This window comes from Danio aesculapii, chromosome 13 (genome assembly GCF_903798145.1).
Source record: "Danio aesculapii chromosome 13, fDanAes4.1, whole genome shotgun sequence".
NCBI classification, from domain to species: Eukaryota; Metazoa; Chordata; class Actinopteri; order Cypriniformes; family Danionidae; genus Danio; species Danio aesculapii.
Window position 1 is genome coordinate 28,350 of NC_079447.1, and position 19,151 is coordinate 47,500.

The following is a 19,151-nucleotide window of genomic DNA, read 5'->3' on the forward strand; positions in this document are numbered from 1 at the left end:
TCTTCACCGCTGTGCAGGATCTCTGCATGCTGTCCTGATGAGCCACAGATATGAAATGAAATGATGATAAATCCTCTCAGCTGCTCTCTCCATCTGAAATGATTAGCTGGTGAGAAATGCATCAGCTGTGGCCGTCTGTCCTCCGTCTCTCGCCGTCTGATTTATCTGTGTTTAATTATGACAGTGTGTCGGAGCTCCAGGCAGAGGATAATGTTTTCCTGCAGTAATGGGGAGATCTGTCTGGATTGGGTTCCATAAATCAAAACACAGCGCATCACTTTAAGATGAAGACAGAGCACATGAAGAACTGTGTGAACTACTAATGAACACCACTGTGCCCTAACCAGTGTCCAGAAACACTCCAGAATTATTCTACAGCAGGGTTCCATCAGTCTGTGATGAAGGAGAGGAAGTCAGTCACATTTATGCTTAACTGAATCAGTGAACTAACTAGCAGAAAACCAGAGTTCAGTGGATCTGTATGAGCGCATCACACTGATCAAACCTCATGCCTGAATTTCCATTACTGCCTGTTTCCTCTGTTAAGCTGGTCTGACACCATCTGCACTCTATAAAGTGCTGTACAAATACAGAAGTCTTGACATGATCAGTAGACTTGAGCATGAACTCCAGTCATACTTTATCCTCTGACAAACACATGCATCACACACTGAACACTGAGGACAGAACTTTATATTGGACCCATTACTGCACATGGCTTCTGCCTCTGCTGTGTCTGTGTCCCGTACGGAGGCTCTGATGGGGCCGTTTAGGGACCAGAGCCTTTAATGTCCCCATTCATTCTGCTGTGGGGTAATCGATGGCACTCAGGGCCACAGCTAATGTGATTTATGAGCCTATTTTTGCTGTTATGCTCCATGTACAAATTGTCTTCGGTGATGTAAATTTGCCATCTTCCTGCATTCTTGCTGACTCCAGGCCAGTTCACAAAACGGATGTAATTTATTTATGCTTTGATTCCTTACTTTCTCTCTCTCTCGTCGGGCTCCAGACACCTGCAAATCACATAATGCCAGACTAAAAGACACTTCACTTCATCTTCATTGGTGTTATGTTCACCCCATGCAGACAGACACACACCGCTGAATGATGAAGTGATTTAAAATGCATAAACAGCATAACAGCATAAACAAACATGCTAAACACACAAAAGCTTCCATGTTAACCTCCAGTCAATAAGACAGCTTTAAAGAGTCTAATGGAGCTGCTCAGAGAAATGTTAAAGCTGAAACACTCGGAGATCATCAGCTTTCTCTGCAGGGGTTTGTGTGTGTTTGACAGATTGTGTTTGATTTATTTGCAGTCATATACGGCAGGTCAATGTACACTTTGTTAAAGAATAATCAGGCTCATTGTCCACTTCTCATCAGACAATCAGTGTGATCTGTCATCTGACTGAATGTAGATCCCCTATATTGTCACGCTCCAGTGTTTGAGCTGGTTTAAATTTGGCTAAACGTGCAGCAATGCTGTTTTTCAGCAGAGAGACGGATCTGAAACACATCGCCACAGCAGCTCATAAAGACATGTAGTTCAGAATAATTGCTGCTGGTAGCAGAAAGAGTTTAACACTATTCATTAGGAAGAAGAAACCTGTTGCTGAGCTCTCACCGGTGAAACTGTTAAAAAGATCATGTTTTATATACTCAGACAGAGACGCACGTCATCTGAGGTAAAGAGCTGTGAATGACATGCTTTCGCTAACCAGACTCCCTTTAAAGAGATCATGGAAATATATCAGTACCACAGTAGAAATGCAAATGAGCTGATGAATTATGAATGCAGGAGCATTATTGGGGTGGAATGGGTGACTAGAGTACCTTAAACATCTCACTTCATGACAAGTCATCTGTATTCCTACAGCTGTTTTACAGTGTAGATGGTGTCAAACATGGATGTAGAAAAGAGAATAAAGTCAACAATATTCTAGTCTGGCTCATATTCAGCTCATCAGGACAGCAGGAGAGTGGTGGTGAATGCAGGAGTGGGTCTAGTTCAGTCAACACATTCGCTTCAGTTCAGTATGAATATCACTGTTAAAGGACGATCAGCTGAAACTCCTCTAACACGAGTTACTCGAGCAGCGTCTGTCACTCTATAGACTATTAAAACTAAAATCATAGAACAGGAAGAGCTAGATAAGCTTATAAATGTCTAAACCAGCTACATGTATATTAGACCCAATTCCAACACAATTACTGAAAGAATTGCTACATGTAATAGGAGAACCTCGTCAACTCCTCTCTATCTTTAGGCTATGTTCCAAACCCTTTCAAGCTAGCTGTTATTAAACCTATTATTAAGAAACCACTGGAGCCCAGCGACTGAGCTAATTACAGGCCTCTTTCAGATCCTCTATTAGTGAAAATAACCAACGATTCACTCTGAGCTGCTGCATTCGACACTGTCGACCATTCGATATCCTCATAGACCGGGGATTGGGTGAACAGGTGATCATCTTCAGAAACATGTCTAGTTGTGCTGGTTGAAAGTCTCTTCACATTCTAACAGTAATGATTAAAGTAAATGATCTAAATGTGTTTATATGCATTTCTATATCCTGGCTAAGACATAAAAACATGTCAACAAAAAAATGTTGGGCCAAAAACTACGATAGCTAACCCAAACTGTCTGTCAATAAATGTAGATTAGTATATCTGTGCACCCTGTTCATGCAGAGATCTTTCAATTGCACATTCACATCCAGTGTGACCTGCCAACACAATCTCACGGCAATTCGTAACTTTTTGATTTAGTGGCTAATTCGTATGAATTCGTAAGATCTAATTCGTACAATTTAGTACGATTTGCTCATCCGCCAATGACGGTTGGGTTTAGGGGTGGGGTTAGGTGCCACGCCTCCTTTTTAAAATCGTACAATTTCGTACGACTGAACTCCTACGAATTCGCCACTAAACTGTCAAAACGTAAAATACTTACGTTTTCTCGTGAGATCAGGCTGGACCTGCTGCTGCAGACAGAGAGAGACAGCAGGCAAACTCAACATCAACCTGATCTTCTGAAAGACCGACCCGTGGCCTTGTGTCCATGAAAAGAACGATTGTTTTGGAAAGGGATTCTGCCAAAAATGCTGAATTAAATCTTTTCTAATCCTGTATCCATGGACTTGCGTTTGCACATTGTAGGGAAACATGCGGTTCAAACCCACAGTCTGAGGATGACACCATGGCTGAAGTATTTCTTTAAGTAAGATATGGTTTAAATCAATTTTAGTCACAAAAAGCTGATGTACATTGTGTTTTTTATGGGCTAACCTTATACGCACGGAGATGTTGCTCAGCCACTGAAAACTTCCAGATTGATTGATGAGACCATCTTCAATTTCATAAGGGAAAATTATTTTACATCATCAACACTGTAATTAAATCAAATATAGTCAGTTAAGTAGACCTAAGCATTCGTGTAGTCTTTCAAGCGTAAACCGAGATGAAAAGCTGTTTAAACAAGCACTGTGAGGAGCAGTCATGGGTCATTATGAAAAGTTAGTGTCAGTCTTGGTAATGTAAGTGTAATGTAGAAAGATGACAGGATCTTTCTGTTTTAAAACTCCTTTTTCTGATTTTTATTTAGTTGAATAACAAAAGTAAACACTGCTATTTCGCCTAGCCGGCTTGACCGAGCTGAAGTTGGTTTTATAGTCACACATTGGGTCATTTTTGAACAATGACAGTCTGTGACACGCTCCCTATATTGTTTACCATGTTACTCTGAATATTCGCTCTGCAGCTAAGCCATACTGACATGCTATTTCAAAGTTTAAGCTATGAGGAAATGCTTATGTTTAGTCGCTTACGCTGGACAAAGTGCGAACCTCCATCAAGATGTCAGCACAGACCAGATATCATTGCATGCATGAAATATTGAACATTATGACAGGTTTTGCTTGCTACACAACCGAAAACCCGCTAGATATAATACAAAACGATTTGTTTTTTATAAAAAGGTTTTTACATTAGGAATTACTAAAGTTTTCTACCTGGCGAATGACGTGATCTAGCGATATAAGGTTGTCTATGGTCTTCTATTCGGTGCACATTCATGACTTCAGGAGGTGTGGCTTTGGACGGCAGGGAGGGCTTTAAATAATCGATCTCCTGTTCATCTGACCGAGCTTACGGTCTCGTTACAACCCAACCCGCTCTTGAATATCTCTAAACTCAGGGCTTCTGCTGGTACCCAGAATAGCAAAGTCAACTAAAGGAGATCGGGACTCGAACCAGCGACCTTTTTGCTGTGAGGGGAATGTGCTACCCACTGCGCCACCATGCTGCTCATGAAATATTATTACATGTATTATTTCTTTAGGAAAGACACTACATACTGTATAAGTGCAGGTTAACTGTGGTCATATACTGCCGACCACTTACACTAGCGCTTCAGGTTTCTGATTTTGACTAATGTAATCATGTGCACATGCTGTGAAGCTGCTTTACTGATGAAGCTGAATTAGATGAATAAAGTTCACAAACTCAGGACACACCGCTCATGACACAAGATAAATACAATCAGATGAACATTTCATCACTATAGCGTCATTTATCAGAGCAAATTCAGTCTGTTTTAAAAATACTTGTGTAAATACAGTCGATTTGCCTCACCTTGAGATCAGATTTCACTGATATGACCCAGATGGGAGGTTAATTACCAAACAAACTATATTTAATGAAGTGATTGAGTGTGATTGTGGGTGTTGTTATATCTGTGATTCCCTGTAATTAAGAACTCGTGACAGCCCTCATCTTCATCAAGAAAGCCAGCAAAAACAGGGAAAGTGTCATATTTCCCCAGGACCATGAAGAGGAACTGGGCTAAAGCCGTCTTTCCACTGCACATAACATTTGGATATGACTGTCGGAATACGCCCCCTTATGGCAGTCACACAGAATATTTAGTTTTGTCGTGCACCATGGGAGAGAAGCTGATTCTCGCGGAGTCTGAAATAAAGGAGTGCAAAAGCAATAACCTTTATTCTCCGTGAGTTCAGCCAGGTTAAATGAAGGAATGAATACTGGAAACTTATAGACCGCTCATCATTTTGGAGGGAATGTGGAGACAACATAAAAAATAATACTGTTTATTACTCATTTATGAAGAGAAATGCTTTTTAATATTAACTTTATTTTCTAATAAAAAAAAAAAGAGTCTTATCTCGTGCGCATGGACCAGCTTAGACAGGAGTACATCACAGTACAGTCTAGTCAGAGGAGTTCAAATATTTCAGCAGATCTGCAGCTCAAACTCAAATTGTCTACATACGGAGATGATCAGAAGTCCGTGCAGCTCCTGGACTACTCTCCATTAGAAATGAATGACTTCTGTCTGTCGCTTGTCGTGTGCAGTGGAAAGGTGGCTTGACACTATTCAGCATGTACAGTAATCTGGCACTCAGCCTGCAGCCGCTGCTCTCAGATCTTCATACATCAGAATCATTTAGAGTAGTCGACCCTGAGCAAAAGAGCCAGCGGCTCCATCCTCTTCATCATCATCATCTCTGACACACACGTACACACTCTCCTCCTCCTGACAGCTGGTTTAATATTCGACTGTGTGTGTTTGGATCTATGTGTTTATCTCTGCATACTTGCTGCTGCTGTGCTTTGGCACAAATCACTCATTTTTACCCAAACAAACAACGCAATATGAGTCTGAATCAGAGAGTGTGGAGAGCAGGCAGAGGGAGACGGAGCGAGCGCACGCACACACACACACCTCATTAACACACATATGGAAAAGGAGGGAGGGAGAGCGAGAGAGATGGGATTCCTCCCTCACACTGCCAGCCTTCCTCATATTCCTGATGCAGCAGAAGAGTGTGTGTGTGTGTGTGTGTGTGTGCTGAAGGAGGAGCAGCAGAAGAGTGTGTGTGCTGATAGAGGAGCAGTGAAGCACAGACGGATGCCAGCGTTACGCTCAGATCTGACAGACGAGCACACACACACACACACACAAAAGCAGACCGCATCTGCATTCACAGGACAGAGAGAGAGAGAGACACACACACACGCCGCGGAAGAGAACACCTGCAGATCTGAGGCTGTAACACAGCAGTCAGTGGATTTTCATCTCCTGCTCTTGCTGTAAGTTTGAGGACGTCTGCAGCCTCCAGCGGCGCTCCTGCACGGATTACAGCTGAGGACTCAGCGGATCTGTGAAGAGACGAGTCGGACCACTGGATAAAGAGCTGTGTGTCGGCTGACACTGTTGATGAGGATTACAGCCGGCTCTGGTCTGTTGAGCACACACACACACACACACTCTGCTCCTCATCATGATCTTCAGCTGGTGTGTGTGCGTCTCCTCGGAGCGGGCGCTGAACACTGAAGGTGTGTGTCTGGCTGTAGGACACAAGCTAGCGTGCAGCGGTGCTATGGAGCAGTGAGTGTGTGTGCGCTCAGCATGGTGCCGCCGCCGGCCGCCAGTAAGCCGCACGTGTGCCTGTCGGCCGCCGTCATTATGGGCAGTATGGCATTGCTGGATGTGTGTCTGGTGCAGCAGAGTCGCGGGCCGCGCCGCATCGGGATCGGCCTGATGGTGAGCGTGGGCGAGCTCTGCTTCCTAATCGTGCTGCGATACGTGGCCGTGTGGGTCGGCGCCGAGGTCAGGACGGCTAAACGGGGATACGCCATGATACTGTGGTTCCTCTACATTTTCGTGCTGGAGATTAAGGTCTACTTCATCTACCAGAACTACAAGGCTGACCGGAAGAGTCTGGACGCTCTGGCCCGGAAGGCGCTGACGCTGCTGCTGTCCGTCTGCGTGCCGCTGCTGTTCCTGGTCCTGGTGGCAGTCGACCACATGCAGTACGTCACAGCGTTCCGCAAGAAGGAGGAGATCCGGAACCGGCTGTTCTGGGTGGTGGTGGACCTGCTGGATGTGCTGGACATCCAGGCCAACCTGTGGGAGCCGCAGAAGAAGGGGCTGCCACTGTGGGCAGAGGGTCTGATGTTCTTCTACTGCTACATTCTGCTGCTGGTGCTGCCCTGCGTGTGCCTGAGTGAGATCAGCATGCAGGGCATCAATATCAGCCCGCAGAAGATGCTGTTGTACCCCATCCTCAGCCTGGCCTCCATTAATGTGGTCACGCTGTTCATCCGCGGGGGAAACATGCTGCTCTACAGGGACGGCCGTGTCTCCGGAATCCTCATGGCCAAGAACATGCTGGCCATCGTCCTGAAGACCTGCAGCTTCGTGCAGTACCGCAGACAGCTCCAGAGCGCCCCTGCTGGTCTCACGCTGCAACTACAGAAGAACTGTGTATCGACTGCTCGAACCGCACACACACCGGCGCAGGGGCACACGCCACTGCCCGAGGTCACAGCCTGCCACCATACATGACACACAGACACATGGACATGCATAGAACACACACACACACATGCAAAGACTCTGACAGAGCAATGTGCACGTCTGCTACAAATGGGTTAGCTTCATTATTTTGGTTAACTTCCTCCACACACACACACACACACACACACACACACATACATACATACGCCCACATTGCATACCGCTCCACTTTCTGAATAGTCCTCATCTTTTGAAAATGAAGGTAATCTGGGTCCAGCTCTTTAATACACCATCTTACCTCAAGCAGGAGTTCAAAACACCTGTGTGTGTGTGTGTGTGTGTGTGTGTGTGTGTGTGTGTGTGTGTGTGTGTGTGTGTGTGTGTGCGCGTGTGTGTGTGTGTGTGTGTGTGTGTGTGCGTGTGTGTGTGTGTGTGTGTGTGTGTGTGTGTAGGCACCATATGATACACAAATGTTTTGTTATATTACAGTAAAGGTTTTTTGCCACTGTTTGTTTCAGAGGTTAGGGTTGGTCATATATATACACACATCTCTGGTCAGAACAGTCACTGGTGATGGGTTTGGGTTTGGGTTTGCTTGGGCCCGTGTGAACTGATTCAGCATACTGGAGTTAATGAAGATGATTTCTGCAGACTGTTGTGTGTGTGTGTGTGTGTGTGTGTGCGTGCGTGCGTGCGTGCGTGCGTGTGTGCGTGTGTGCGTGTGCGTGCGTGCGTGCGTGTGTGCGCGCTCATTAAACAGTTTCTGATGAGACTGTGTTGAGATGTCTCGTGGGGAGTTTGTTAGTAACGCATCTCTCTAACACATGATCTGATCTGTCCCGTACACTCAGAGTTTCCACATTTATCAATCTTATTCACAGTTCGGGTCATAACTGAATCTAAACCCAGTCTAACGAGGAGGAAGGTGTGTATATGTGATGCTCTGATAAAGAACTGTTTGTGTATATATACAGTATAGATGTGTGTGATGGTTATATGGTGTGTTTACTCAGGTCAGACACACTGATGTACTGATGACAGTGGGGATGGAGTATATCTCATGCCCTGATTGCAGTTCTGATGAGGGCTTTAAAATAAACAGAGTCACATGAGAAAATGAGCTGTACATTATTCTTCTCCTCATTTTAATATTCTTTTATCAGTCTACAGTACTCTCTTTTCTCCAACACCATTGATCTGGAAATGCTCCATCACTGAGTTTGGTGTTCGCTGACTGAAGATGAAGCTTGTTTCGTGTGTGACTGTTACAGATGATGATTTAATTTGGTGTTGTTGATGAATTAACATTGTGAGTACTCTACTGCTGTGTAAATAACCTGGTGTTGAGATGAAGGAAACCTGCCTCTGCTTGCTGTATAATGGGAAAGCAGACAGAATGGTGAAAACTGAAGCGTCTCAGAACACTGATGAAGATGATGAAGTCCTTGAGAGGAGCATGTTTCTGCAGAGCATTTCACAGTCTACATGAATCAGTGATTTGACTTTGATCATTGGGTGTATTTGTTGAGGAGCTGAGCTGAGGAATGAGTTCAGCTCATTGATTTCATTGATAAAGGTTTGGTGTTAGCTGTTTTGATTTCTTTAGCAGCTCTGTATCTGTGCATCCCCTTAATTATCCCCACATCAGCTGGATGTTCAGTGCTGGTAATCATCTCAGGTTATTTTTGTCACCATTAAACTGATTATGAGTCTTCTTATTGGTGATCAATTGAGCTGAACATAGAATAGGCACTGTTATACAGCAATAATCCAGCAGTTTGTTTGGTGTGCTAATTATAAACCAACACCCAGTTTTGCATATATTTAATGTGTGAAACCTGCTATTGATGTGTAGTGATAGAGAATGTGTATTCACAGCATGATGGGATACATTAATCAGCTGATCACATTCTGCTGTATTCTAATAACCACTGATTAAACGAGAGCGCCACATTTTCTGATTGAGGATCATGTGAAGAACTTTGAAGCTGTGGTCACACTGGGCTTTTCCTCCCATAGACTTCCATTCATACGCACGTGAATGCGTCAGACCGAAAACGCAAGGTCATGCGTCAAGTTTCGCATGTTGCTGCGGTGCAAAGTTCAAGCTTGGTGAACCCTGACCTGCAAAATCGCATCACTTGACTGCATGAGACCAATCGAGGATCAAAACAGGACCTCTCTGGACAGAACTTTAAAACATGGAGCAATCGCTCGCTTTATTAATGTCTAATCATCTTGTTTAATCCCGCCCCTTTTCACAGCGCCGCACGACAGAATTTCGCACACACAAAGCCCAGTGTGACCGCAGCTTAACATGCAGTATATCATCACACTCAACTCCATTCAGCCCAGTCTTATTATTGTGGAGATCTGCATTCAGCTGTGAACAGGAGCTGCAGGTCAGGTGTTTTCTGGAAGAATTAATCAGACTAGGGTGAGTTCTGAAGAATACAGTCACTGGGAGTTATAATTTAGCATATGAAACACATAAAAATGTGTCTAAAACACCTCAGAATCAGATTCAGAACCCCCGGTGCAGACTCCTGAGCTTCTCTAATCGCTCTGATAAAGACGTTCGGCTGTTCTCCTGAAGTCTGTCCTGTGAACATCAAGCCTCCTGTTAGAAACTCTGCTTTATCCTTCAGTTAGGGAACTGCAGTCGCTGCTTTGATGATTTTACACCGCTTTAATATTCACAGCCTCTGGGGAAGGAGAGAAGCTCCTGAAAAACCCAAAGTCATCACAGTTCATCTTGAAAATTGCACAGATAAAGGTTTGGGGAATTTCCCTTAGGGAAGTGTTCTGCTATCTGTATAATCACACTGGGTTAGTTCATGCAAATATCTGGAGTCAAAAGGCGGATAAGATCTTGAGGGATTACACTCACAGTGCCAAGATTTTACACACACACACACACGCACGCACGCACGCACACACACACACACACACACGCACGCACGCACGCACGCACGCACGCACGCACGCACGCACGCACGCACGCACACACACGCACGCACGCACGCACGCACGCACACACACACACACACACACACGCACACACGCACACACACACACTCCTCTGAACAGTTCTGCCTGCACCTCTTCTCTAACCATTCAGTTCAGCTTATTTGAATAAAATAGATATAAAGAACATTAAATATAGATCTAGTGTAAGTGGGACATTATAGTCGAACATGGCTGAACATTAATTATTGAAAACTGATGAGAGTTCAGTAACAGCCAATAAATAAAACATCACCAGATTACAGCATTGCTGTGGATAATGCCGTTTCCACTGAGCCGTACGGTGCAGTGAGGTCCGCTACTGATCGGTATTTTACAGTACGGGTCACCTTCATCAGGCTTGTGTCTCTACTGCCAAACTTCTGGTAGGCATAGTGTAGGATAAAGTTGTGGTCGACGTGGATCTTGTTTGAAGACAAGTAAAGCCGAACAGGTCATTCAGATCATATGAGGAGCGATGCTTTATATATATTTAAATACTTGCGTCTATCGGTATTACTAACCTTTCTATGAACAAGATTTGATTATATAGTTGCAGATGTTAATGTGCATAACTGTAATGGCTGTAATTATATCAAATAAAAGATAAAACATATACAGGAGCCCACATTTGAAGTGGATCAAAATATTTCATCAAAGTTGTCCTAGAAATGTTCAACCCAACTCATTCTTGTCTTAGAAAATCTTAAAACCTTTTGTGATCCACTTCAAATGTGGTCTGCTGTATGACGTCTCGGCTGTTTTCATTCTCCTGGCTTGTGTCTAGTGACAATTCTCTATGAGCAATAGTGTTCAGCAGTGCCTCTAGCTAAAGCCTTCGGTGCTGTTCTGTTGTTCTGGTGCCCTTTGCAAAGCGAGCCTATAAAGGGCTGCGGTTTTGTCAAAAGTGTACTGTACCATACCATAGTGTACCGCACCGCACAGCTCAGTGGAGACGGGCCAGAAGTAAATGCGATTTCCAGTGGTGTGAAGTATGTTTGTTTAGCGCTCATGCATGTCTCAGTGTTGTGAATAATGGACACGGCAGACACTCGTGATGCTCCGGGACAGTTGAACTCCACTGATTTGCTTCTGCTCAGTCAGTTGCTCTGCTTTATCTGCTCTCTAACAGCCACATCACTGCTGAAGGTTTCTTAAACGTGATGTGTGGAAACGTGATGGTCTGTTCCACATTCTGAACAGCTATTTGCATGATGTACACACACATTTAACGTACTCTCGTTTGTTTTCAGTTTATTATCGTGTTTAGTGATGTAAAGTAATCTGTTCTAGCTGATCTTAGCAGTGGTGAATGCGAGCGGTGGAGCACAAGTGCTGTTGCCATAGAAACACATGCCTTCTAATTCCAGCCATCAGTTTACATGTAACTCATGGCAGAGCACAGAGATACACATCACACGCATGTTCACACAGACTTATTATTATGCATCAGGGTCAAAAGGACAATAATCATGTCAGGTGTGTTTGCACAGCACATCTCGAAGTAGCTTCAGTGAAAAATCACACTCAAAGCCCAATGATCCTGACAAAGGCAATGAGTGTTAGAGAAGACAAGCGCAACATTATCCTGAGATATCCTCCAGACGGATCATCGTTCAGCATCAGCGTTCCTCCACCTTGAGCACAACAGCCCTCAACACACTTCAGTAAACGCAGAAACACTGAGCTCCATCCAGACACTCTGCCGACAGACGGAGAGGCTGACCCACACTCACCGCACTACACTGATTCTTATTAATTGTTCTTTAAAAATATCTACAACCCCATATCAGACAGTTCAGACAGTCTGGAAAACGCAAATGAAGAAAGTAGACATTCTAAATTGACCTTGACTTGTGTTTGATTGCAGACATTATATATAAAGACAGAATATTTGCTGTTCTAAATCTCCATCCTCTCCTGTCATTCAGACCTGCAACACACTCCAGAAACAGCGCAAGGAGCAGTTTAGGGCAGTGATCAGGTGACACAGGTGATGTCAACAGGTGATTGTGATTATGATCTGCTACAAAAGCAGCATCAGTAAAGGTCTAGTCCTTTAGGAGCAGAGATGGGCTGAGGATCGCCAGTTTGACCATAAATATGAGAGAAAATGACTGAACTGTTTAAACACAATGTTCCTCAGAGAAAGAGAGGAAGACATGTGGATATTTCACCTTCATCAGTGCAGAACATCATTAAAGATTGAAGGATCTGGAGGAGTTTCAGTGCGTAAAGGACAAGAGCGCAAGCCTAAGCTGAACAACCGTGACCTCCGACCCCTCAGGGGGTGCTGCATCAAGAATCCTCATTCATCTATAAGCCAGATCAGCACATGGGCTCAGGACTACTGTGGAAAACCTTTGTCAAGTACCACAATACAGAGTCACATCCACAAACGCCAGTCAAAACTGTACTGTGCCAAAAGGATGCCCTATGTTAACAGTGTCCAAAAGCGCCATTGCATCTGGGAGCTCATCACAGTACAGAAACTGCATTAGTGAAAATAACCAACGATTTACTCTTAGCTGCTGAACAAGGGTGCATCTCGCTATTAGTTCTACCCGATCTTAGTGCGGCATTTGACACCATTGACCATGGTATCTTTATTAATCACTTAAAGTCTACAGGTGTCCAGGGACAGGCTCTACAATGGTTTAAGTCATACTTAGCTGACCATTACCAGTTTGTGAATATTAATAGACACTATGATCCCAACGACGAGATGATCCCAAGGTTTCCATATCCTGGACCAGGCCGTATCCTGAGCAGCTGCTGTGATGGTCATGGAGGAGTGGAGAGCATGAGACTGATTCCTGTGACGCTCCAGAGACAGACGAGTCTTCGCTGAGGCCAGCTTCCAGCCTCCGCCACTGAGACTGCGGCTCTACACAAGACGTTTGGTCAGCGGAGAAATTAAAATGGTCGTGCCCAACTGAGCCTGGCCATTTAGTGAAGTTTTTTTTCCCTCTCCGCTGTCGCCTCTGGCTTGCATGGTTCAGGATCTGTAGAGCTGCGCATCGTTGGATTTGCTCTTCAATATTTAGACTCTCAGTAGTGATTATTAAACCACACTGAACTGAGCTCAACTGAACTGAACTTAAACACTACAAACTGAACTACACTGTTCCTATTTACTATGGCCCTTTATGTAAAGCTGCTTTAGCACAATTCACATTGTAAAAGCACTATACAAATAAAGGTGAATTGAATTGGATCTGGGATGAACCATCACACAGTAGAAACGTGTACTGTGCTCAGATGAATCAGTATTTCAGATATTTTTGGGTGGAGGAGAGAGACAGTGATGGAGCCATTGGGTGATGGGGAGGTCAGGACACCAGTCAGGACCTCGGTTTAACGTCTCATCTGTAAGACGGCGCTCACTGACAGTATAGTGTCCCCTTCACTATACTGGGGCATTAGTTCTCACACAGCTAAATAAATCAAACAGTTTCTGTCGATGTGTCTGTAAGTTCACACACAGGATTGCAGATGCTCATCTAAGCTTTCATTACTCAGCTTTTCTTTACACACACACACACACACACACACACACACACACAGAAGCAGCCATCAGCGGAGCGCAGCTACTGAATAATGTGTGTTTTCTTTGTGTTATTGATTGACGCTCCAGGTAAATGATCTTCCCACCGTGAGTGTTTGGGAGAATACAGCAGCTCTGTAAATTCTGTTGTACGCTGTAAATATTAGAGAGATGCATGTTGAACAGAGTGGACTAAAGCAGGCTGATTTGAGCTGAAGAAACGCTTCCTTGTACATAATAATGGTTAAAGCTATGGACGTGCCCCAGAGAGGTCTGGGGTAGATGTGGATATTTCTAAAACTAAGCTTCTCTTTGTGGCTAATGCTGAGAGATGAAGACTTCAGGGTTTTAGAGGCCGTTGAAGTGCAAATCAGGCTGGAGGAGCACAAACTGCCTGAATATATTCCATCAAACTGCAGAGATGAGGAGCAGAGAGGGTTGGTGGAGGCGCTGAGCTCTTCACACTGATTGGAGTAAACGAGGGCTGCTGGGAATCACTGAAAGCTGAAGAGCAGAGCTGCTCATATCTGCTCCTCTGAGGTAAAACATGTGCTAAAGCACTCCAGAATGAGTCTGATCATTAGATGAGTTCATCACTGACAACATGTTTCCTATTCAGCTAATTCTGAAAGAGGCTGCAGTCATAATTATGTTGATAATAAATAATAATATAGAATACCAGAATATAGTGATAATCATGTTTAAAATAAAGAACCTGAATGTTGGAGAGGTTAAATCTCAATCCGGACAACCCTTACAAAAATAACTGCAGTTAACTGAAGTAAAATTGCAGTATAACTATAAAAATCTGTACAATCTACAGTGAAAACCTGTTAAATGATTAACAGCTCATTTCAGTACAAAATACGGAAAATAGCTGTAACAGATCTAACCTTTGTTTTCGAGAAACTAATCAGTGTCTGAAATCTCACCACACACCCTCATTCACTAGTCCCTAAGTTAGTCAATTAGTTAAGTCCACAAGACAGAGTGAATAACCACAAATGAGTGAATTCAGACACTGATGAACACCTGCTGTTAACAAGCACAATCACTGAAGGAAAGAACAAGGAATAAAACTATAGAGCAACAACATTACACCAAACCAACTGAACTAAAACAGAGGATTAATCAACTCCAGTCAAAAACAGCATTAGCAGCTTCACTGACTACAGTTTGACTTCAATTCTCTCATATCTGCAAGAATATTTTTATTGAAAATGTTTGATTTGACCTCACCATCATGGAGATCAGAGGCTGCTTTAGTTGAGCTCTTGAACCTTTACTCTTCTATCTTCATCATTCTCTGGCTTTTATAACGGTGTTTCTGAAACTCATCAGTTATAGCAAGAAGGCTGATGAGAAACTGTGCTGTGTGTACTTAATCATTACAGATATCATTTCCAGTATTTTATAAGTTAAGCCATAAAAAATAGTGTTATTTGATATTGTTTGAGATATGTTACAGCTTCCCATGGAGATTCAATAAACAATTATCAAGGAATTAATAAGAATAATTTATTTTCATGCACAAAACCTGAAGATCTCCAGCTGCACATTATGACACACAGACATCAAGAATCAGGATATGAACCTCAACCATGGTTGCTAAAAAAAATCTGCTTAATTCATTCATGCTGCAATGCATGCTGGTGCCAGCATAGTACAAACCTCCCAGCATGCATTGCAGCATGAATATATTATGCAGCTTAAAGTTCTCACAATCTCTTTCTTTTCCTTTATTTTAAGTTGTTTTTTTTGGGGGGGGGGGGTAATATTTCAGTAGAGCGTTTTGTATTGTTCTGGGTTGATTTTTATTTAAATTTTTTGTTTGGCACAATTGTTGAGATTCAAAGACTAATTGTTGATGTCTGTGTGTTTTTGACTTCTACCATAGTTCAAACATTCTCATGGTGATTAGTGAATGATTATAGATCGGCGGCATTAACATCTGTTATTATGAAATGTTATGTGTCCATATTAAAAATCAGAGGTTGCTAGTAGGGGTACTGGTAGATGCAGTTAGGGTACTGAAGATGCAGTTAATAGTATTTTGCACTTGATTCTGAAGCACTTCGATAACCCTAAAGCTTATGCTCGACTGCTTTTCATTGATTTTAGTTCCGCTTTTAATACGATCCAACCACATTTGTTAATTGGAAAGATGAAACAGCTGAACATAAATGCAAATCTCTCATTTTTAACAAACAGAACTCAGGTTGTAAAGGTTAAAAATATCTGTTCAGATGAAGAGCAGTAGTACTGGGGTTCCACAAGGCTGTGTCAGCTCACCTATTCCTTTACTCTTTTTACAAATGAATGTACAAATGAAGTAAGCATTGACAGAATTGTATTTTTAAATATTGCGATGACACAGCCATACTAAGTTTACTGTATGAGAATGATGATATTGGTGTTATCTATCAGTCAGAAATGAGTCAGTTCATTGAGTGGTGTGATAGAAATAAGCTAAAAATAAATACTAAGAAAACAGAAGAGATGGTATTTGACCCACAGTGTATAGGTGATCATCGTCAAGTGGTTGTACATGACCATCCTATTACTCAGTCAGAAACCTATAAGTACTTGGGCATTTACATCGACAGTTCTTTCACATGGAAAACACACATTGAGTGGGTCTGTTCTCGTTTACACCAGAGATTGTATTTTTTGCGGGGGTTGCGTCTTTTTGGAGTTAACAAGAAACTCATGATGTTGTTTTATAAAGCAGGTCTTAAAGCATTGTCAGGTATGGTATCACAGTCTGGTTTGGCAACCTATCTGTTCAGTGTAAATCTAAATTGATGCATCTCTTAAAGACAGCATGGAAAACTGTTGAGCACAATGAATATTTTAATCCTCCAGTTTCACATGAGAATTGTGTCCAAATCAGGTGGAAAGGATTGTAAACGATCCAACTCATTTTTTGTTTCCACATTACGAACTGCTTCCCTCTGGTAGAAGATTTAGAGACCCAAAGTGTTGGTTAAACCGTCATAAGAAATCCTTCGTACCCGTTTCAGTGGGTTTATTGAATAAGAGTCTATCTTAATTAGCATTATAAATTTTGTAACTGTTGTATTTTGTGTTGTTTTTATTGCTTGTTTTTAGTGAATGTCTGCAGCATCATGGCGATGCCCATAACAAATTTCCTGTCAAGGACAATAAAGTTTTACTAAAAAAAATAGTGAATGGTGTATTTAGCCCTGTTAAACAGTCATTTTCTCATTTCACTTTCATAGTTTTATTCTTTTGGCTTTTCATGCTATACAAATAGTGATTAACACAATTAATTATAGCAGTCACAATAAAACTAGTGTCAGCACCACTAGCTGAAGAGCCCAACTAAAGCAGACTCCATCATGGTGACTTCAAGTGAACAACAGAAATGTCATGAAGAGCTTTTGTTCATGTGACAGAACTAAAGTCAGAGCTCAGTAATGAGTGCAGCTCCTGATGTGTGTGTTGTTTAATGATCCTCTGTTGAGATCTCTGTGGAATGTTGGAATATACAGAAATATTCTGTAAACTGAATTTACGAATGTAAAATGTTAAAAACAGTCGATTACTGGCCATCCCAGCTGCCGCTATTTTACCGTAACAATAAAAACACAGCAAAATACTGTAAAAGGTTTTGTGTCACCATTATGGAGGATAGTAGCGTCTGTGTGCAAGTCCAAGATGAACTGAGAGTATCTGATGAAGTGCAGGGGGGAGAAGCTGAACACGCAGCGTATAAACTTCTGTATTTTTACAGAAAAACTCTGGCAAGCACAGCTGCTGGTATTTTTCTGTAAATTGAAATGATCTTCTTTAACAGTGTGGTGTATAGAAGTGTAACTGCAGTAAAAATAAGTACAATTCCAAAACAATGACGTATAAATACAGTTCAAGTACAGTACTGCTCGGTGGACAACGGTTTCCAAATAAGCTTTCAGTCCTTCAGTTGTGTTGTTGAAGCTCTACCATCATATATTGTATTGCACTTTTCAGAAGTAACAACAGAAACGCATCTACAATACTGCAAGACATAATAAAGCTATAGAGCACTTTAATACTGATGTACCTGAGTGCAGTACATTATTGAACATGTATTGCAGTAGCAGCACTGCATTATAGTAGTAGCATCACTCCAGTACTGTTGCAGTAGCAGTGCTTCAGTTGTGTTGCAGCAGTTGTGTTGTGGTTCTTCAGTTGGGTTACAGTAATACTGCAATATTTTTAAATAACAGTTTTAGTCTCTAAAAAACGTCATTTTCAGAAGTTAAAAACACTGCAGTAATGTTGGGGAACTGTAGGGGGAGTAGAAGCGCTCTTGAGGATTACTGCAGTGTAATAAAATAAAAGCCACAACGCCTCTGCATGTGTGTTGGGGTTCAGCCATATCTCTCACACAAACACTCTGATGGGACACACACACACACTCTGATGGGCCACACACAGTCTGACGGGCCACACAAACACACACACACACACACACACACACACACACAGTCTGACAGGCCACACACACACACACCGCTCCAGTGGCGCTGTAATGAAACATGATGCACCGGTAATGGATTTCGATCCTGAAGGTGTCTGAAACACACGGAGTGAGTGTGAGCAGCTTCAACAGAAGAAGATTAAACGTGTGACGTTTTATTTTGAGCTGTTCCTGTCAGCAGAGTAAAGCAGGATTCACCACGGTGAGCTGCAGATCCGTCATCAGCTGATGATCAAACCTGCAGATTCTGCTGCATCTGATGGAGTAAGAGGAGCACGGGTCTGCTGTCAGCACTGCGGTACAGCGCTCATTTACAGATCTGAAACACAGCAAATCATTGAAACCCATCGTCAGAGGAACCCGTTTCACCTGCAGACACTCCTAAACCATGATGTGTTCCACAGAGAGCACGTCAGAGGAGACCGGGCCAGTAAATGGAGCTTAAACTCCAGTTAAACACACCAGTCGAACACTGTATAGACTAGTGAAGAAGCTTTATTATTATAATAATTTACATATTAATATACACAGCTGTCTTTACATCACGACTCGTCTGATCATCTCTAACAGCAGTAAATCAGCCCTTGAGCTGTTTGTGTCTGGTTCATTTAGTGTTTGCTGAACAGCTCTGTGCTGCAGTCGTGTCTGACTGACTGTAATGCAGATGACTGAGAGATGATGGATATCAGATCAGTGTGGGCCAGAGGGCCGTCTGCTGATGATGATGATGATGATGATCTCAATAGTCAGAAAACGTCTACTATCAGCTTATTTCAAGATAGA

The 19,151-nt window shown here is 42.7% G+C and overlaps 1 protein-coding gene across 1 annotated transcript; it reads left to right on the forward strand.

Moving 5' to 3' along the window:
• The first annotated feature begins 5,920 nt into the window (after positions 1-5,920).
• On the forward strand, positions 5,921-7,377 carry LOC130239854 (transmembrane protein 121). Its single transcript, XM_056471205.1, has one exon. The coding sequence runs from the start codon at positions 6,439-6,441 to the stop codon at positions 7,375-7,377; it is 939 nt and encodes a 312-aa protein (XP_056327180.1). The 5' UTR covers positions 5,921-6,438.
• Positions 7,378-19,151: the final 11,774 nt, after the last annotated feature.

What these genes read in the sequence shown, in the direction of transcription:
- LOC130239854 (XM_056471205.1), top strand. Translation starts at nt 6,439, where the DNA reads ATGGTGCCGCCGCCGGCCGCCAGTAAGCCGCACGTGTGCCTGTCGGCC.